The sequence below is a fragment of the Terrapene carolina genome, unplaced genomic scaffold, assembly GCF_002925995.2.
Source record: "Terrapene carolina triunguis isolate 2854851 unplaced genomic scaffold, T_m_triunguis-2.0 Scaffold211, whole genome shotgun sequence".
In the NCBI taxonomy this organism is placed as follows: Eukaryota; Metazoa; Chordata; order Testudines; family Emydidae; genus Terrapene; species Terrapene triunguis.
Genome location: NW_020664562.1, coordinates 2,123,899 through 2,146,027, shown reverse-complemented (window position 1 = coordinate 2,146,027; position 22,129 = coordinate 2,123,899). Strand labels below are relative to the sequence as shown.

At 42.7% G+C, this 22,129-nt stretch overlaps 2 protein-coding genes across 2 annotated transcripts; both read left to right on the top strand.

Moving 5' to 3' along the window:
• Positions 1-6,059: 6,059 nt before the first annotated feature.
• LOC112113453 (putative C->U-editing enzyme APOBEC-4) lies at positions 6,060-10,362 on the top strand. Its single transcript, XM_024209739.2, has 2 exons — positions 6,060-6,806; positions 9,769-10,362. The coding sequence occupies exons 1-2, from the start codon at positions 6,060-6,062 to the stop codon at positions 10,360-10,362; spliced, it is 1,341 nt and encodes a 446-aa protein (XP_024065507.2).
• LOC113407447 (actin-related protein 2/3 complex subunit 5) lies at positions 10,318-16,746 on the top strand. The gene is made up of 4 exons (XM_026655984.1): positions 10,318-10,556; positions 12,348-12,420; positions 14,724-14,900; positions 16,026-16,746. The coding sequence occupies exons 1-4, from the start codon at positions 10,414-10,416 to the stop codon at positions 16,086-16,088; spliced, it is 456 nt and encodes a 151-aa protein (XP_026511769.1). The 5' UTR covers positions 10,318-10,413; the 3' UTR covers positions 16,089-16,746.
• The last annotated feature ends 5,383 nt before the right edge of the window (positions 16,747-22,129 follow it).

Here is a 22,129-nt window from a genome sequence, read left to right as displayed (position 1 = left end):
ACATGTCCTGATGATTTTAAATCTATGTTAAAAAGCTAGTTATGGAGTTTATCCCATAATGAATAATCACTTGGAGGCTAAGTGGTGCACTATACCAGTTTTTCATTCTGCGCATCCGATTTGCAAATCCTGGTGTAATTCATCACTGAAAATGTATTAAGTATCCTCACCCCAGTCTCCACCATCAATTTCATAAAAAACACCAGACAGTTCAGTATCATTAGCACAGTCTGCTCAAAGGAAGGCCAGCACTGAAATATTTGGTGCAACGTAGGTGAGGATTAAGAAGCTTTGGTGTTCCTGGTTAAAGACAAAGCTGTTTTCTATTTTTGCATGCACTGAATTCACAAACCCTGCACCCTGGCTTTCACTTTTCTCCAGCTCCCAACAATATTTTCATCAGCGGTCTATTGCTGCTGCTGCTACAAATACCAAAATAGGAGATGCCAGGTCATCTTCCCTTTGTTACAGTCTCCACTGTTCACCACAATATTGGGATCAATGGGTCTGATTCTAATTTCACTTATTCCAAGGTACACTGGGAGTAACTCCACTGAAGTCAGTGAAGTTACACTTGTGTAAAAACAGTGAGACACAAACACTAGGACAAATGGGACTTGAGGGCACTTTGCAGGATCCAGCCCCAAGTCTCCAAATGAAACTAAAGCATTAAATCAAAAACAGCTTTGGATCACATCCTGCTATTCCTCCCGCCTCCCCCCCCACACACATCTTATATTTAAAGTCTTAAGATAGAACAGAAACATTAAGTTTCTGATTGTTTAAGGATCACATGACCCTTCTGTACTTTGAACTCAGATAAACTTATTACTGAATGAAGTCATGTGTAAAATGCTTTCCAGTAGAGATTATTTTGAACCAGGCAGTGCTAAGAAATGCTACAGAATTTCAACTCTCAAAGATTCAGCAGCAAAAAAAAAAAAAAAAAAAAAAAGGGGGGGGGGAGGCATTCTTGTACAAAGTGCATTACTTAGAGGGGGAATACTAGATCCCCCTTATGTAAACATAAGTATATTTGTACTAGAGAAAGCAGACTTTGGCTTTTTAATTTGGCTAATTAATGGAGAAAAAACTCACTATCACACTTCTGGAACTATATCTATACTTTGGATAAACTTTTGCCTAGCTCTATATAAACCCTGAATCTGTGTATTTCCTTTGATGCAAAAGAAATCTCGATAAATCATGTTATTATTTTAAGTAAATAAAACCAGTATCAGTAATTGCACTCAAAATTGGCAAACTTGGGATAGATTGGGGTGTAAGGAGCGTGACAGATTCTGAAGAGGTACATGATTGCATCTAGTATTTGGAGAAGATGTAAAAGTGAGGTCCTGACCAGTTGGTATATTTCCCTCAAGAACAAATGGCCTATGTCTTGGCCGAATTCCAACTTGAGTAATGATATGCTGATCACTTAAATTTACCCTGTAGTTTTAACTGAATACAATAATCCGCTTCACTTCCTTCCATAAACAGTTGTATAGTGCTGTTGTGCACTGTTAAATGGCAACTGCTCTCTGCCCTAGAGATGGCTGCATTTCAGGGGTAGATGAAGGGATTCCTATATAGAGAGAATACATGTTTGTGTTGTAGTTTAAGATTTTACTGGAATGAGTTTGGAATGCCTAGAGAATGCCATGCCTATCACCATATTATGTCAGGAAGATGCTTTTATGCAATGTAACCATATTCCATACAAAAAGATTTTTTTAGAAACACTTGGCAGATTTTTTAGAGACACTTGACAGATTTCTCTCCCCCCGCCCCCTCCCCCCAAATTAAAGACTCACTCCCCACACTGCTGCAGCCCAAAAATCCTGTGTTCCTCCTACAGATGGAAAATTCCCCCATTGACCAGTACGGGGTTAAGTCCATAAGGAAAGCAGATAAGTAGAAGAGAGGGTGCTGGAAGAGCTCTTGGCACAGGGGCACCCAGACAAAACAAAAGAAGACTTCTGTGGGTCCTTATTGTTCCCTAAGCCTGTGCACTGGTTAATTGTTATAAATAAACAGAATGAAACATAATAAATAAAATATTTATACTCCTACAGCGTAATCTAAGGAACTCAGAGCACTTTACAGATATTAATTTGTTGGCTCACAACCCCTTGCCTCTGCAAGGTGCCATATATAAGTACTATAGCCCCATTCTACAGAAGGGGAAACAGACAGAACTATAGGACCAAACCCTGGGCCCTCAGTCGGGCAAAATTCCCATTGGAATCAACAGCATTTTTTCCTGAGTAAGGATTGAAAAATTTGGCTTTAAGGCTACCAAAAATGATTACTGCTTTGGGGGGCCTCAGGTTAAGTGTCCAATTTGAAACACGTTGAGTCTGACTTTCACAAGTGCTGAGCATCCACAGCACCCATTAACTTCAGCTAGAGTTCTGAGTGCTTAGCACTTACCAAAAAAAAAAAAAAAAAATCAGACCCAGTGTTTCAAATTAGGCTCCCAGAATCGGAAGCCACTGTCCCTGTAAGCAATCCAGCCCAGGGGCACAATCAGAGGGGCAATGCTGGGAATAGTGCCTGTGACGAAATGGGAATGTTCTTAATGTTTTCTCTGAGTGCTGGGTTGGTGCCTCAGTTTCCCCAATGCATTTCTCGAGTGTCTAGGGGTGTGTGATTGTTGCAGAGCCCTAGGGGGCCAGTGTGATGCTGTCTGCACAGAGAATGGCCGACACCTTGTCTCCTGGCAACTGATGGCCTGGGCCCCTCCTCTGCAAAGGTGCCAACTGAAGGTGTTGGAGAACAAAGAGATCAGGTGGCCTCCTGGCCCGGGAAAGAGACAAAGGAAGAGGAGGGGCTGGAGAGTTTTCAGTTTAGAGCTGGCTGGGAAAATGGAGGGGAGCCCAGATGGGGCTCTGGCCTCCCTGGGCCCCCGCCCCAAGATGGACCTAACTGAGGGGGTCCTGTTGTCTATACCTGCAAGACCTGTCTTGGACTGTGTTCCTGTCATCTAAATAAACCTCCTGTTTTACTGGCTGGCTGAGAGTCATGGTGAATCGCAGGAAGCCGGGGGTGCAGGGCCTTGTCTCCCCCAAACTCTGTGTCAGTGCCCCCTCACCATTCTGTATTTTAACCACTAAACCATTTGCTAATGTTTATAAAGTGCTTTGAGGATGAGATGTGCTAGGTAAGTGCTCAGTGTTATTGACTACAGCTGTACACTTGACAAAAATTTCTTTTTGTGGAGAGTTCCATAAGGTCACCAGCTGCTTCATCCACCAGACCTGGACATTTAAGAAAGTTAAATAGAGTTTGTACAACTAAATTGGCATCTAGCCTTTTTTTTCTCTCTCTCTTTTTTTTTTTTTTTTTTTTTTCTTTTTAAAAAACAAGGCACAGCCGCTGACTTGTCCTCAGAATCTGCTGAGTGGTCAGTTTTGTTTCATTTTGCTTGAGGGTTTTTTGATTTTTTTTTTGCCACCCTTCCTCTTTTGACCCACAATCCTCTACTATGAGAATAGTCTATGTGGCAAATGAGAAGCAGAGCTCTGCTGTATTCACTGATTCATTTAGATTCCGCTCCCCTGTCAGCTCTGTTCTTCTTACTTGGCAGGGGATTTAAATTGATGAGAATGCTGCAGCCTGAAGCACTACAGTGCAGGATCCTTGTCAATTTAAGCCCCTGCAGGCTCACAAGGACAGAGCTGGCCGGGAAGGAGAGGGCAGATGCACATATGCACTCAGGTCACATGCACAGAGTCCCAATTAAACCCAGAGTCCTTGACGGGTTTTCCTGGGGCTCCCAGCTCCTCAGTTAGGATACCGCAGCACTAATCTGGGAGGCTGGAAGATTTGCTGTTGTATCAGAGCTACACGAAGTTTTAGGGGAAAGAGGTCAGACTTAAGGTCTCTTTGGCAGCACCTTGTTAAATGTCATAATAAAGTCACGAGGTGGGTGAGGTTATATTTTTATTGGACTAATAAAAGATATTAATTCAGTCACCTTGTATCGTTAACATCCTGGGACCAACACGGCTGCAACAACACTGCATACGCAGAATAAAGTTGACATGGCTACAGCAACACTGCAAACACCACAGAATAAAGTTCAAACCATTCTTATGGCCAGTGAGTATAAAATGCTGAACACCACTTGTGTGCTATGATGCCATCTTGTGGCCAGTCTCGCTGCTCATGGAAGGCAACAGTAACACACACCTTTCTCCAAATGCTTCACCTTTTTTCTATTTGCTAGTATTGGCAAACTGCAGGAGGTCTAGACAGGTGCAGATAAACCCCTCAACAGGTGTTTATCCAAACTCTGAGGATTTTTTCTTCCTCAGAACTACTCTTTTTTATTATGGGTACTATTTACTGTTTAAGCACCAATGTGCTCATCAGTGTAGAAGACGGATACAGAGTCCTTGCCCTGATGAAATTACAGTGATCAAGACAGACACATAGAAGACTGAACACAACAGGACACTCAGAGTGAATATTTTCAAGATCACAAGGACAGCGTTTGTGGGCTTCAGGAAGAGACTCTTTAGGAGGACCCTAAATGAGAAGTAGATGAGGACCTGCTTCAGGAGATTGTTCCATGCACAGGAAAGAGCAAGGAATTTGGCACAAAGACAGGAGTATGACAAGGAAACAAAAGGAGTAGTGAAGTTCCAGTCAGCAGAGCAAAGAGGATTTGCAGGAATGTAATAAGAGCCATGATGCAGGTAGGAGGAGGAAAGCCAAGCAGGGCCTTGAAAGCAATGATGGGAAATTTAAACTTGAATCAGTGGGAAAGGGGGAGCCCACTGGAGCTTTTTGAAAAGGAAGTGACTGGATCCAACTGACAAAGGAAAATAATTAGCCAGAGCATCTTTTAAGCCAAATCTTGCTTACTTTATGCAAAACTCCTATTTGGAGTTTTTTGAGAGTATGATTAGCATGATTTGGCCCACTGTATATCAGACTGCTTACACACTTATTAAAGATCCAACGACCATAAACCTATGCAAGGACTTTAGCAAAGTCAAGATTGAAGCAGGGACTATTTTGTGTTACGTGTATGCGCAATACCTAAAATAATGGTGCCTCTGTCGGATTGGCACTACAGATGAATAATAAATAGTTACTTGGTATCAATATGCCAAATAAATATTTTGGTTTATTCTATTTGTGCATCTTTTATTTCCACCCCCACACACCCCCACCCCCACAACCCACTTATACCAAAATATCTGAAAAAAATTAAAGGAACTTAATAAATGAAGAGGGAAAATGAAATACTGACAGGCAAAGGAAAGAAAGCTAAACCCAGCAGACTGTTTGAAATACAAACAAATGAAAAAGTCTTGTTTGTGTCTGCGTATCCTAGCATCTGGCAATTGCAAACATCAAAATGAGGTTGCCTTTAGAGTCTTCACCATGACAAGTAGGGTTGCCATGCCTCAGTAAAGTTATACAACAAAACTACAAGCTGGTCTATGGGAGACAAAAAAAACAACCATTTTTTCTCAATTGAATAAATGATCTTAACGCCCACCCCCTGAAGTTTGTAATATTTATTAGACTAAAATGGGAATCAACAACTGGACTCAGGAAAGCCTGTGAAGTGGACTACATACGCATTGACTACTATCCTGGTCTGGAGATGTATTGATGGTAATTTATACCTTTTTTTAACTATTTGATTGTGCTCAGATTGTATATAGCAAATCTAGTGATCCAATTTCTGAAAAGTATGCAATGCTTTTATTAGATACTTTGTACTTTTGTGGGAGGGGAGGTAGTAGCAGGAAGAGACATTTTCAGTTTAATTTATTTTAAACACAGAAGGCAGGGCTGCAAAAACAAGGACAATCTTGAAACCTGTATTGCCAACTTGCCCTCTCTTCACTTGAAGCTGCAATGCACAAAGCTTTCTTGTCTGTACTTGTGCACTAGCATATTCTTTAGAGGCAAATATGCATTATAATGTTTGCAGTGTAAGAGCAAAGGAAATGGGAGGGATAAATTACGAGTTTCTTTTTTCTTCTTTCAGGATTGTCAATTACAGAAATATGAGTGGGGAGATTTCCCAATATAATATGAACCCAGAAAGGGAAACTTTGTTCCAGGAATATCTGGCAAATCAAGGAACGGTAGTAAAGCCCTATTATTGGCAGACACTGAGCAAAAGCTGTGCCAAATGCCCCTATCATATACGGACAGGTGAAGAAGCAAGAGTCCCTTATATGGGATTTCATAAGGCCTTTGGATTCCCATATGGGCTAATGAGTCCTCAAAACAAACACCTTATATTCTATGAACTGAGGAGCTTCTCTGGGACATTAGTCCAAAAGGGCCATGCAACCAACTGCATTAAGTATAACATCCACCCAGAGTCCATGTTATTTGAGATGGGCGGCTATCTGGATGCAGTTACATATGACTACGACAGCATCGGGTACATAATTCTTTATTCAAACTACTCTCCTTGTAATGAGGCTGAGCACTGCTGCATAAGCAAGATCTACAACTTCTTGACAAAGTACCCAGACATTACCCTCTGTATTTATTTCTCTCAGCTTTATCACACTGAGGATGATTTCCCTGTGTCCATATGGAACTGTGAAGCTTTACGAAGCCTTGCCAGCTTGTGGCCTCATGTGACTTTGAACCCATTATGTGGTGGGGTCTGGCATTCCCTCCTTTGCAATTTTGTGAGCGGTATGCCAGAAGCAACCCTTTATCATCCAATTTTACCTGCAAGAGCATTAGCTGACCAACAAAATTCACAAAAAATTAACAACATAACAGGAATTAAATCTTATTTAATGAAAGCATCTCCCCAGGCAACATATGCAAATCTAAAACCTCAGCAGAATTTGCAGCAATACTATTTTGCTAACACACCCTCTCAGCAACCTTCACAAATGATGAACGGCAGATTGCCACCACTGATGAGTCACAGCCATTTGGTGCCTTTCACAAGCAAGTTTCTGCCTTTTGAAGGGCAACATTTATATCCCAAACCTAAAAATATTGTAAGGCATTTAAAGATGCCTAAGGAATTATTTAATGATACCAATCATTCCCAAACCTTTTCCCATGGAAGACCTGTTCAGGTGGTAGAAATCACTGAACGACTTTTAAGTAGCAAGACCACAGATCCCAAAGGGCAAAAAAAAAAGTAAATCCATTTCTTATGAAAGTTAATACACAGAGGGACTAGATGGCTCAGAAAACTGTGACGTTAAGGATATGGAAACTTTTACCTTTAGAACACTCGTTTAAATCCAATCTAGGCCAGTAATGATGAAAATTCAGTACCTGCCAATCAGGGGAGGCTCTATGTATTTTGCCGCCCCAAGCACGGCAGTCAGGCGGCTTTCGGGGGCGCGCCTGCAGGCGGTCCGCTGGTAACGCGGATTCGGCGGCATGCCTGCGGGAGGTCCGCCGGTCCTGTGCCTTCGGCGTACCAGCCGCCGAAACCACAGGTACGACAGACCTCCCACAGGCATGCCGTCGAAAGCAGCCTGACTGCCGCCCTCACAGCGACCGGCAGGCCGTCCTCTGCGGCTTGCTGCCCCAGGCACGCGCTTGGTGCACTGGTGCCTGGAGCCGCTCCTGCTGCCAATGACTTTTAGTGACTTACAATAAATAAAGTTGACAGTCTCAATCCGATTTTTACTGGAGAGGTGTCCACATCATATAAGGGTATGTCAACACCCAGCCACTAGTTCGGCGGCTGGCAATCGAAGTTCTGGGTTCGACTTATCGCGTCTTGTCTGGACGCGATAAGTCGAACCAGGAAGTGCTCGCTGTCGACTGCGGTACTCCAGCTAGACGAGAGGAGTACCGCGGAGTCGACGGGGGAGCCTGCCTGCCGCGTGTGGACCGAGGTAAGATCGAACTAAGGTACTTCGAACTTCAGCTACGTTATTCACGTAGCTGAAGTTGCGTACCTTAGTTCGATTTGGGGGGTGAGTGTAGACCAAGCCTAAGATGTCAGCATAACTAGTATCCTTGTTGGAAGCCTCAGCATAAGGCAAGGATGAATGGGACAATATAGACCAAACACTGCCTGAATCCCTAAAAGTGGTTCCTTCAGGTAAGGGTCCTGGGAATAAAAAAGGCTTTAGCCTCCAAGGCTGCCACCTCTCATCAGCCAGAAGTTCATGTAATATGTTTTTTAAATTAGATTTTAAAAAGATATAAGATTAGAAATATATAAAAATGAAATTGAGTGAACACCAAAGAGATCTCTTTCATATAAAGTTTTAAAAGGTGGTGCTGATAGCATATAGAGTATGAAGAGTGAGTTGATTTATAGATCAATGCTTTCACTGTTGTAATACAATATATTTATTATTAATATTTAAAGTGTTTTAGTTGCAGTTTTCTATAGCAAAGCTGGTAACTTGTGATCTCTTGCAAAAGGGGCTTTGAGTGTTGTTACAGAAACCTTAACCAAAAAAATACCAATTAATTCTGCAAAATCAATTCTCCAACTCACTTTTTATTTTTGTGACCACAGCATTAAGAATCTAATTGTGAGTTAGTCCTTACCATACATAACTCCTCAGTAGAGGCTCAAACAACACTTAACCTCTCACATGTCCATGCAACATAGCAACACAAATTCTGCATCCAAGAGATGCAAACTTCCCACCCTGACACTTGATCTTGCAAGGTGCTAAGTGATTTCACTTCAGGGGGACAACTCACTTGCATGAATCTTTGCAGGGTTAGGGTCATAGTATGAGAACTCCCTACTTCTAAATCTTAATAACATGCAATCCCCTGGGGCCCTCTTCAATCCCAATTGAGTTTTTCCATTGACTTCAGTGGGAGTTGGACTGGAATTTTAAAGTGAACTTCTTAATGTATATACAATAATTTTTAAAATGAACAAATTTATTTAAGGGGATGCATGATAAAAATCTTATTTAAAAAGATTATCTGTTTATGTTTATGTCATACTATTAAAACAGAGGGTTTTTTTAAATGTACTTTTTACTATTTCTGTATTACTTTCTGCATTTCACTCAGCTTGCACAGTAAAAGTTGGCTGGTCAGTTTCACTTTTGGTTTAAAGTCAATTTCACTTTCTCCTTGTTATGTATTAGCACAAGGCTTTTGAGGTTGGGTTCCCAGCACCACAGGACTAAGTGTAATGTCCTAAAATAATATATTTTTTGAGTATTAGGAAAGCATTGTGATTCATATTAGATTCTGTAAAATCCTTTTTTGTAAATCCCAGATTTTGAACTCAAACTACTTACCAATGTCCATTTAACATACAATACTAATATAATTTATACCTCAAATCTAATTTCAATATATATTAAGGACAACTGATTAAAATGTTTATATCAATATAAAGGAAGGGATTACTGTTTGGAGTTAAGAGCAAGAACTGGGAGTCAAGTTTTTGGGGTTTTGGCCTCAACTCTGCCACTCACCATAGCCCAAATTCTTGTAGTTACCTCGATCTTTTAAGAGCCTGATTTCAGGCAACGCTGAGCATGCCTGCTCAAAAAGGAGACAAGTGAAATTGAAAACCTGCCCACCTAGAAACTGCAGCAGCCAAAATCAAGGGGCACTGCTGAAAGTTTAGGCACTTCTGTGCCTCAGTTTCCCCACCTACAAAACGGGGCTCTGAGCGCTAACCCTTCTCCCGGGGAGCTAGGTGACGTGAATGAATTAGTCAGCACCAGGAAGCACTCAGGGGCGTCCCACTGGAAAGCGCTGGAGAAGCATTGCAGGAGGGGAGACAGGCCTTGGGGGGCAGTGACCTCCTTCCTGCGGTAGCCCCTGAGGACAGACGGGGGGGCGGGCCACACCGTGGCTGCTGGAGATAAGCCGCACCCGTACACCGGTGCGTACCCGGGGCTCACACCCACCCGGCATGCAGAGGCTCAGCCTAGCCCAGCGGGGCCGGATCGGGAGCTTCGCACCGCGCCGCTCACCCCCAGTAGCCACGACACCCCCATACAGCGCCCGTTAGCTGCAGGAGACCGCTCCTATGGTAACGGCCCTCCTCATCCCGGGAGAACACGTGACCACCCCCTGCCGACCAATCGCAACAGCTCACCTGCTCCTCCCCGGACCCTGCCTTCCTCCGCCCACTTGAGGGTTGCCTTCTCTACGCCTGCGCGCAAAGCCTGCCGGATACCGCATGAGAAAGAGGAAGTCTGTTCAGAACACATGCGTAGTGGAGGAGGGGGTGCGGAATTTAAAACACGCATGCGTAAAAAGAAACTCGCAGTTGTGTTGCGCATGCGCCCACCCAGGAACAGCGAGCGCGCATGGCTATTACGTGAGTTGTTGCGCGAGGGCGGAAGTGAGAGGCGGAAGGAACTCTACTCCCTGCGCATGCGCGGTGTTGCTCACTGCGGGAAGTAGGGGGCGGGCACCGCCCTGCGGAGGTGAGCGGCGCCGGCAGGTTCCGGGGCGATGGCGAAGAACACGGTGTCCTCTGCGCGCTTTCGCCGCGTAGATGTGGATGAGTATGACGAGAACAAATTCGTGGATGAGGAGGAGGGAGGCGACGGCCAGGCCGGGCCCGACGAGGGCGAGGTGGATTCCTGCCTGCGGCAATATCCTTCCGCCAACGCCGGGGAAAGAGTCCCGGCCCCTGGCGCTGAGGCCAGGAGCGCGAGGGGAGGAGGGGACTGTCCCCCTGCCCTGCCCTGCCCTGCTCTCTGCCGGGCTCCGGGGCGAGGAAGGGTCCCCAGCCCTATACTGAGCCTACCAGGCTTGTATGATGCCCAGGACACAGGCGGGGGGATGGCTCGCCTGTGTCACCCTGCACTGAGTGTGCCAGGGCTTTGCTGGCCTGGAAAGTTACTGTCCAGGGGGAAGTGGGGGGGAGGATCCTCCATGTTCCCTGCTCAGATTCACCACCGCCCTGTCTCTCTCGAACTAGTCTACCCTATAAATCTGTGGCTCCCTAGGGTCAGGCTTCAGGTCGGGTAAGGTGAGCCAATACCACCTAGCCCCACAGAATGAAATAAATAACTGTTGTCTTTGAGTGTAAGTACAGGAGTAGGAAACACAGATTAAAACCCAAGTGTGTTGGGTTCTTAAACAACAATAGATTTTCAATTAAATGTGTTCCAGACAATGTAAAACTTCCTAGCATGTCTCTGTCTAATCCCTGGCTTGAGCACCCTGCTATTCATGGAGACCGTTGCCCCGTATCATTTTATTTATGTAAGTTAATATCAGTCAGCTTTTTTTATTTCCAGTTCTCGGGCGCGTACGCACTTGAGGATGTGGTCTTGTCTGACCTCACGAGAGCTGGAGGGAGGGGCAAAGAGAAAGCCCTGCCCTCAAACCCCTCTTCTTAGGCTTCAGGGTTGGAGGAAGTGTACGCTCTGTGTGGTTTTCCTTTTATGGGAATAATTGCACCTAGTCCGTGACAATCTAATTGCTTTTCACTTCCACATATTAAAGCATTTTGCTTCAGTAGTGCCCTTTCAAGGCGAGGCTGAACCCCATAGGATTAATGGGTTTTGTGATTCAGTTTTGGCAGTTCCTGGAGGTGGGGGGGAAAAAACTGAAAGGCAAATTTCTGTGCTCAAAACTGTGAAACCCTTTAAGAAAATTCAAGTGGGAGCTGCTTAGCATCCTTTTCTGTACAGTCAGCAGGAAGCCTGAATTACCTGTGTCTCTAGAGCATGTTTTGTTCTCCTCCTGGTTCATGACAAAGATGGAGGCAGTCTTGGAATCTCATTGTTCTATAATGAACTCCATCTGTGGCACACATTAGTCATGTCACTTAATGCACTAGTGGGGGAGGTTTTTAGATACCACAGGGGTGGATGCAATATAAGAATCTGAATAGAAAACTCTCCCGAATCATAATCAACTACAGTGTGATGCATTGACTGACAGATGACCTTTCCTTTCCTGCTGATGTTTAGTCTGGTGTCCTGACTGATGGTATTTTTCCAATTTATGTGGCACAGATGTTCCCACTAACAGTTTATTTCAGCAATCACATCATTCTGTATTGTGCAAACAGCCATGCTATATAGCTTGTTGCATGGTATTTTGACATTATGTGTGGTGTTTGGAGATAGAAATTCCAAATGAGACCCATTCTAAATGTTTCTATTATTGGGATCCTTGTTCTGTGATTGGTGCTCTCCAGTACTGAAAACTGTACCACCTTAGTATTGGTCCCATTGCTTTCAGTAATTGGCTAGTATTTGCTGTCTTATGTTGCACCCACTGAAGCGTTCAGTATGGAAGACGTTCTCTCAGTAACTCCATCGCTGATATTCCTAGTAATGAACAAGTTACATGTGAACCCCACTGAATTGTGACTAGCTCTACTGCTTTCTAGGTCCTTGTTTCCCCATCTTTCCTTAACCATTGTTCACAGGGAACATGATGGCTGCATTGCAGGCAGCCCTGAAGAATCCTCCAATCAACACCAAGAACCAAGCAGTAAAGGTGAAGTAGTCAATAACTCACATTTATATGCCATACTGTGGATGCTTTCCTAATTCTCCTTGCCCTCTATAGATTTCTCACTTCCCCTCTCTTTGAGACTGATTAAGCGTTTCCCTGTTGCCAAACTATACTCTGCCCAAATAGGCCTACGAAAAAGGCCCTAAAACAGTAGGCACTGATTAGCTACTGTGTCCAGTCCATAATTCTAGCTAACAATAAGAACTTAGAAAATATAAGCACTCCCACTTTGGTTAGAGCTTTGACTATACTGTGCACACATACTTGCCTGTCGGACAAGGCTCCCAAAAACTAGTTTTGAGTGTTATGGATGCCCAAAGCAGACTGAAAGATCCACAGATAAGCTATAGGAATCTACCATACTGTAGCCACCCACACAGCTGTGGCGTTCTACTCTAAGCATTCACTCTGTAAGAATATATCTGTAGGATTCCATGTTTGTTTGTAACAGTAGACCAAACTTCCCAGTAAAGATTTTCTCCACCAACTGCCAGCCCTACAAATTTACTTGGGGTTCTGAGAATCACCTAACAATCTTGGTATCAAGGGCATCATCAAGTAAGAGATTCTGCAGGTAATTTTGCCCTCTTTTACATCTGTGACAGTGTGTCTTTCATTACAATTGCACTGGTGTCATTGATAGTATAATATAAAGACAATGGAGTTGCATAGGGGCTACTGTAATTCTGATGTAGAAGGCAAACAAATTTAACTTGCTGTCCCACAGTTAAGTTGCTTCTGCAGGGCTAACGGTAGTAAAGTATTAAAACTTCTGACAGTGAAGTACACATGACTCAGTACACATGGGGCAGATCTGCTGTACAAGGTAGTCCCATTGTACAAAGTGTTTTTTCCACTTGGAAAAAGACTTAAAATATGACTGGTGTCGCCAAAGCCTTGGGAAAACCTGCAGATCCGGCAGCTCTGTCTCGTGAGCTTGTTCTTGGCTTCGTTCTTATTTTAGGATATAACCTCCCACCAAATCACTGTTTCTGTTTACTATTTCTGCTACATATCTGAGAAGTATCACTACATCAAATGGCTGCAGGATGTGTCTGCTTATTGGGAAAGATAATGGCTATAATTCCTTTGGGAAGCAACTGCAGACAGTACTTGCTCAGTGGGATTATACACAAAAGGAATCCATTCTGACAGTTAAGGTTTTTTATATTGATACCTCTCAGGTGGTGATTGAGTGAACAGAGGAAGAAAATTACTTTGGGGGGTGGGGCGGGGGAGGACGATGCTTACAGAATGGGTGATGAAAAGACCTAACCATGCTACACAAATTCTTGATCCTGAAATGGCATCAAGGTCAGTTCTCAAAATCAGTTACCTGAAACATTTGGTGCTAGCAGTTGTATTTCAGCATGGATGTGACAGTTCAGCTTCTTTTAACTGCGGCTTCAAATGTTTGGGTTGGCCTGTGTAGATTAAGCAATCATATTACCAGGAACTTTTTCATGCTGGTAATGCTGACCGGGCCTTAAAGATGTTTTCCAAGGATTTTGTAAAACATTTTGTACACAGAATTAAAGCGGTAGTTATAATACAGTAGTCAATGAGGGAAGAGAAGGATAATGCAGAGTAAAGCTTAAGGTATTAGCTGAGCAAAGCTCAGACAGTGCTGAGTAGGGATACTTCTGAAATTTGAGAGCAGACTCCTTTGAGATCACTTCTGTTCCACAGCAGAGCTGTCCATCTAGACAAAATGTAAAATGAGAGGTGAGAGGAAAGCCAATCAAACCCTTAGTCCTATTAGTTCCAACTTCTTTTGAACTTTCCTGTGCATGAACATTAACAGTGATAAAGTTCAGTACAGCTCTTATACAGTACTATGGGTGGAGTCCTGCAAACAAAAGCCAAGCTTGGTGAGCAGAGAGAGAAACCTAGAAGAGAACAAGCTTGTTACAAAGCCAGTGAAGAAAATGAGTCTCTTTTGAGACTAGCTTCCTTCGTCCAACTGGGCGCTACCTGTTTAACTTATCTAAAACTTAATTTCAAATTAATTACATATGTTAGCTGTAAATTGAAATTGAAATTCATTTAGAATTACAGATGTGTATAGCAAAGTCATATAGTTGAGGTCATTCTGTCATAGGACAGAGGTGCACAGTACGCTTGACAACTTGGTATGTGTTTGAGCTGCCTTAACTGAACATTTTTCTATTGTTAAGAATAGAAAAGTTGTACCTCCCAGAGTTGAGAGATCATTAACATTTGGCCGCAGACCATGTCCGTATCGATCAGCTCAGTTCCAGGTTGACTTTTTCCCTTGTTTACAGGATCGTGCAGAAAGCATTGTCCTGAAAGTCCTCATCTCTTTCAAAGCCAATGATATTGAAAAGGCAGTACAGTCTCTGGACAAGAATGGAGTTGATCTGCTAATGAAATACATCTACAAGGGGTTTGAGAGCCCCTCTGACAACAGCAGTGCTGTGCTACTGCAGTGGCATGAAAAGGTGTGTTAAGTCTCAGTTGCATTTGGCCTGATAATTTGCATTAGCAGAGACCCTTACATCCATGACTCTGTCTTGAGTCCAATAAGAATCATCCTCCTTCCTCTTAAAATTCCAGCATTCATATTGCAACAGTTGGGGTGGGAAGGACAAGGTTCCCCAGGGAACCATGTGAAATTAATGCACACTTTCTACAGCATATTGATCCATGCAGACTTTAGAGGTGAAGTTTGATCATGTATTAGGTAAGAATGAAAATGAGCCATTGCACATTTCCTAGAAACTGTCATCTTGCACTGAGGCAGTATAATCTAAGGTCAAAGTTGGGGATTTAGCTGGGAATAGAACCCAAGTGTCCTGACTCCCCCAGTGAATCTGACACTTGTGCAAGTTATCTAATGCCTGAATCCATTTCCCCATCTATAAAATGAATGTAGTAATGCTTCCCTATTGCAGAATGCTGCTAATTAGTGTCTGTAGAACACTTTGAGATGTTCAGATGAAACGTACTGAAGTCCAAGTAGTAATTGTTTGTCTGTGGTTATTGTGTTATCGGTTAATTTGTATTAACTAAAACAATGAGGAGTACTTGTGACACCTTAGAGACTAACAAATTTATTTGGCCATAAGCTTTCGTGGGTTAAAACCCACTTCATCATATGCATGGAGTGGAAAAAACAGTAGGCAGGCATATATACACAATACATGAAAAGATGGGAGTTGCCTTACCAAGTGGGGGGGTCAGTGCTAATGAAACAGCTCAGTTAAAGTGGAAGTGGGCTATTCTCACAGTAGAATACCAAGGGAAGAAAATCACTTTTGTAGTGGTAATGAGGCCAATGTAAACAGGGTGGCCTGTTTCAAACAATAGACAAGAAGGTGAGAGTATCAGCAGGGGGAAATTAGTTTTTGTAGTGACCCATCCACTCCCAGTCTTTATTTAGGCCTAATTTGATGGTGTCCAGTTTGCAAATTAATTCCAGTTCTGCAGTTTCTTGTTGGAGTCTGGTTTTGAATTTTTGTTGTTGAAGAATTGCCACTTTTAAGTCAGTTATTGAGTATTAACTGTATTGAGTATTATTACTTTAAGTCTGTTATTTGTATTAACTGTTACTTCTCTGTTTTCAGGCTCTCGCTGCTGGAGGTGTAGGGTCCATTGTCCGTGTCTTGACTGCCAGAAAAACGGTTTAAGTTCAGCAGCTAGTGACTGCCTGCCGTGGGTGTGCAAAATGCTGGTACAATGACCAAAACAACCAAATGCCACTGCTGCCCTGGGGGTAGCATCTGTCTCTCAGCTTGCCTTCTTGCTTCCTCTTTCATATCTATGACAAAATATGCATATCTGATTTCCTTTTGCTGTTTGGGTAATAATAGAGGTGCCATTTTATTTCTAATAGGAGTATTTGGTACTCTCAAAAGCATTTCAGTGACATATACACAAGTCTTTGTGTAAGATGATTTGCATTCATGTATTATCATGCCAGATTTTGACCTGACTTTCCAAGCAGATACTGAGGGACTCAGGGCAGTGTCTTAATTCTTTAGCTAACCAGGCAGTGTTCAATGTAAGCTGTATGTTTGAAAAGATGGTGCAGCTATTAATGGAAACTGGACTATGCTTCTCCTGGTCAAACTCTGAACCCTACAGCACAAGTACAGTGGAAGAACAAGCTCTGGCTCAGAAAAGAACCAGAATATCCATCCAGTGAGTTGAGTATTTTTTCCTATCTCACATTTATGGTTTATCTTGGTTTCCTTTGATCATTCAAGTCTTGGGTCCACAATGGGAGAGTCACACTGTTGTAGAATTGTCTAAGGCATCACAACACAATTGTATGACGTATTTAAGGATGATCCATTTCCCCTGGGCTTGAACCTAGTGAAGCTTTCCTTTTTTGGACCTGAGATCCTGATGAGGAAAAGTAGAAGGGGCTGTTACACAGTTAAATCCCATTGCAGCATGTTGGGACGGGGGGGGCAAAAAGTGATTGTAGCTAACACAATGTAGTAGCTGCCTTTTGGTAATCTGAGAAATGCAGACTGGTGCCTAATGTGTCCATTGCAAAGTCCCTTGATCAGTGTTAAGGTACATGGGATCCAGAAGAGATTAATTTCTGATCCCAACAGGTACACATTCCATGTTATATTTCAGTACAAAGTGACTTGGGTGAATCAAGTCAAGTCCCAAAAAAAGAGGTGCTTTTTAAAATAAAAAATTTCCAAAGGCCCAGTGCATCCCAGCCCAGGGCTAACCTTGAATGTGTATGACCAGGAGCAAAGCCAGCCTGTGTCTTACATTCACATTTTTACACCAGTTCAGCTGTGTAAAACTGGTGAGGAACTCGTGAAAATCTTTGCTGTTTTTTGATACCTGCTTTTTTTGTAAAATGATAAAGATCAGAAAATAAATTGTCACTGAATATTTACTTAATGTTTCAAATTCCTTGGTGGTAACTGTTCTGATAGCTTTATCGCTGAATTTGGGAAATTCACACACTAACAGAAGGAAATTGAGGAAAGAAAAAAGCAGAAATAGTCACCCAACTTCTGCCCTTCACCTCCAGTCTTTTTCCTGCCAAGGTTGTTTCTGCAGCAGCACTTTGCATGTGTAAGTAATCGTAGGCCTGGATCTTCCTGTAGAAATCTTGAATGCTCTACCTAAATCAAGATATGTGGACACCAACACTATTCAAAAAATGTAGCTGGCTTTTCCAACTTCATTGGGTCCTTTTTTGCACACTGACATATCTGCAAGAACTCTGAAGAGCTTTTAAAACTCATTCCCCCACCCTATTTTCCTTATGAAAAATGATTAGGTAAAGTAAAGGGGGGAAAAAAACAGTTCCTGAAGTCTCATTCTCGTTAGCTCCTGCTTTTTTTTTTTTGGCTTGCATTTTTTTTTAAGTGCTGAAAACTTTGTGGCTACTTCATGTCTAAGTGGATTTATTTGAATATTTTCATCCTGCCCTAATGCCCAAAGAAACACTCCATCACTGAGCGGTGGATTGCACTCAGTACAAGGTTACACTGTAACTTTGAAGTGCTGATGCATAGACTGTAGTTGCTCTCTGAATAGGACTTAGGCCATTTCGGTGACTAATGATTTGGGTGCATCCAGTTTTTGGTGCCCAACTTGACAGTTTTAAAGGGGCCTAATTTTTCAAAGGCAGGCACTTTCTGACAGTCAAGGCTCAAAGATGCCTTAAGTGAGGCAACCAAAGTTACTAGTCACTTTTGAAACGTGCATCTACAGTTTTCATACCAGTACTAAGTTCACATTTAGTTGTTAATTGGAGTTTGGGGAGAGAAGTCATGAATGTGCACGTAAGGATGAGGAATAATATTTGTTCCACTAGCAAAAAAGCTTTCCAAGCTATATTTGCATTGAGTGAATAAGTCCAATTTGTTAGGATTGTCAGTGTTTGCTCAACAGTGGTCTCTGCAGCTAATTACAGCTTTTCATGTAACTTCGCTCCCTCCCTACCAGTTCCAGTGCTCTGTTTGGAGAGGGGGAGATCACAACCCTGCACTCAACCAGTTACCTCTTTATTCTGCTTTTTCTGAAGTCAGTCTGAGGCACCCAGCAGTGATTTGCCCCATTGCTAGTATCCACCACCTAATTCAGGTTGTCTTAAAACCAAGATGTATTGACAAATTACAGAAAGAAAAAACACAGACAAGAGGGCTAGGGACAAAATACTTTGGCTAGTCAAACACTACAGAAAGTTTTGGTAATCTGGGCCAAGTTCGTGTTGCACAGTGTTAAGATACAAGTCTGAATATGACAAAATCAAGTTTCTCTCTCCCATCCTAAAGTCTGTTTCCTTTTCCCAGTTCAGTGTGTCTCACAAAGAAAAGGTGTTAACTAAATCATCTCACGACTTATGGGGAACAGTTCTCTGCCCTATTTAACATACACAAAAACAAACATCCTACCAGAATGATGTACTACATATTTTATCTATGGCTTGTTTCAATCCCAAGCAGGTCTGGACAATAGACGTTATTCCCATTTCCACTAGTTCATGCACTGTCAGTCTCTTGCTCATTTTAATGATATAAATTATTTAGGCATGACTGCAGTACATTTGATTCATAGAAATCTATAAATTCTATTCAGTTATAGCTGTCTTTAAGGTCCATGTAAGGAGCTGCATAAGGAAGCTTATTACTTAAAGAACACTGCTCTTCCTAGGTCATGGTGTTAATAAAGAGGAAAAACCCAGTATTGAAATTACGCAGCTTGCATTTGAGTGGTTGAGAGAGAAAGATGATGTAAAGCACGACAAGGTCACATCAGTCCTGACATGCAGAAGATGACTACAAAATTCCAGCTGTACTGAGTAATAAGAGGGCAGGGGTGTGTGTGGTTCTTGTAGATAATCAGCTGAACATGAGTTCCAAGTGTGATGCTGTGGCCAAAAGAGCGAATGCACCCTGGGGTGCCTAAACAGAAGAATCTTGAGTAGGAGCAGAAAGGTTATTTTACTTCTGTATTTGGCACTGGTTTGACAACTACTGGAATGATGTGTTCAGTTCTGGTGCCCACAATTCAAGAAGGATGTTAATAAATTAGAGAGGGTTCAAAAAAGAGCCACAAGAATGATTAAAGGATTAGAAAACACGCTTTATAGTGGTAAACTCAAAGAGCTGAATCTATTTAGCTTAACAAAGAAAAGGTTAAGAGGTGACTTGATTACAGTCTGAGTATCTACATGGAGAGCAAATATTTAGTAATGGGCTCTTCAGTCTAACCAAGAAAGGTCTAACACGATCCAATGCATGGAAGTTGAAGCTAGACACATTCAGACTGGAAATAAGGTGTACATTTTTAACGGTGAGAGTAATTAACCATTGGAACAACTTACCAAGGGTTGTGATGAATTTTCTGTCACTCACAATTTTAAAATCAAGATTGGATGTTTTTCTAAAAGATCTGCTCTAGGACTTATTTTGGGTACATTCTATGGCCTGTGCTATACAGGAGATCAGACTAGATAATCACACTGGTCCTCCTAGTCTTCGAATTATGAACTGAGCTAGACACTGTACACACATTTTTGAAATCAACTGATGCCAGAATATGTCAGCTACCTCCAGGTGGCACTAGATATCCAAGGCAGCAAGGACAGCTACATCTAGATGCCATGGATTGGTTGCAGAGTAACATGTAAATTACACACATTATGCTATAAATATCTGTGTGTCTTCTGCGGGTGATGTGTTAAATAAAAGAAGATGCGTATAGCTGTATGTGAGTGTGGGATAAACAGTTAAATGGGTAGAGTTGTAATGATTATTTGTATATTGTACATGTAGGGCTCAGAAGTTCCAGTCATCAGAAGGGGGTGGGGAAATAATCTCAAATTTAAAAAAAATATATTCCTGGTGTCCTGAAACAAATAAGAGAACCAGTTGATTCAGAGAAGAGAGAATCTGCTAGAATCCAACAGAGGAAATAAGGTTTATTTTCTTTGAGAAATTCTATAGCGATGTTTAACTTCAACAAAATTTTCTCACCACTAAATGAGGGTCGAGGATTTATTAAGACACGATGTATATAATGATCACTTTGTGCACCACTGAAATGTAGCCACCTCTGAGGTGAAAGGCAGCAACTGTTAACAATGCAAAGCAACATATTAATGACTGGAATTAGAGAATATTCTTTTCAGTTGAAATTGCAGGGGTTATTTAGCTATGTAAAATATTTTTAACCTGATAAACCCGCTCTCTTGGGTATCGTTCTCTGCTCTTGTGAAAAGTCCTAAGCCTAAGGAATTAAAATTAATAGGATATTTTAAAAACTGAGTTGGCACTTCAGAAATGAAAATGCTGTATTGAGGGGGATTCTAGGGCATGTCTGAAGTGCTCTTTGTTTTCTGAGACCCACGACTGAAATGTTGCAGGCCTGGGCACAACTCAATTGTCAGAGTAGAATTTGTTGCCTAATTTCCCTTCCTCCAGAATTCAGACATGTTCCCAAAGGGCCAAGGCAGCAGCCCCTCCATGCATCTCCACAAAGGACCTTCCATAAGCCTTTCACAATGGAAAGAAGAGAAGGGAGCTTCACCAGCACTCCAGGCATCAGGCAGGAAGGTTTGTCATCATTCAATAAACCAAACAATTCCACCCTCTGGATCATACAGTGTAACCAACTTACCAGCTGTGTGTACAGCCAGCCCCTCCCCATCTTCAGATCTAGAACAAGATCACTCGCCAGGGCATCCCAGCAAGTGTACTCTTCCCCAGTAACTACATCCCAATGTTGGCACACTCTTCCCTGCAATACGTCCTACTGCTGGCATGCTCTGTTCCCCTCCAGTGCTGTGCTGTGCCTCCAAGGAAATCCCGCTGATCACGTTTCTCTCACGATTTAAAGACTTTCTGGTAGAAGGAGAGTTGTCAAGTTAGAGGGCAGCACGGGGGCTAACGAGCCCAGAGTAGAAGTCCCAGCGTTGCGGGTGGCTCTTAGGCAAGTCACTGAACTGTTCGGTGCTTCCTATTTCCCTAGCAGTGAACTAGGGATAACACACACCTGTCTGACATGAACAGGCGGATATGCTGCTAAGTTGGGACCTGAAAGACTAGAGCTCATGTTCCCTTCTCCAGTGCAGACTTCTTGTGTGACCTTGGGCAAATCACTCAATCTCTCTGCCTGGGATCCCCAGGGGTACAGTGGAGATAATAGCATCTCCCTACTTCACTGGAGTGTTGTGAGGATAACTTCACTGAAGCATGTGAGATGCTCTGATACTATGGTAAGGGGCTATAGACGTACATAAGATAGGTCTCACAGGGTTGGTTAGAAGGCCCATGCAGAAAGTGCTTGCTGGGCCTTAGATGAAGACAGCCATGGATGGGTGAAGTGGTGCTATTCTTTTCTTCCTTTGGCTCTGCCATCTCCTCTTTTTAGTACACAATGACATGAGTGAAGATAACCTTACCTGGGAGTATCTGAATGCCTTTGGATGCAGTCGTTGGGAAAGGCTGGTTGCATAGTCACAAATTGTCAGGTGAGCCGCAGACATGGACCAGCTCTTCCCAATACAGCAGTGAGGATTCTTCTGGGTGGAGACCACAATTGCATTGCACGGTGCCACACTGATGTCATCCATGGCTGTGTCACCCCTGGGGATGGCTAGCAGGAGGAAAAGGGCAAAAAGCACCTGATTAGCTGTGGAGGCCAGACGGTAACCACGCAGATCAATAATGTCCTAGTCAGAGAAGCT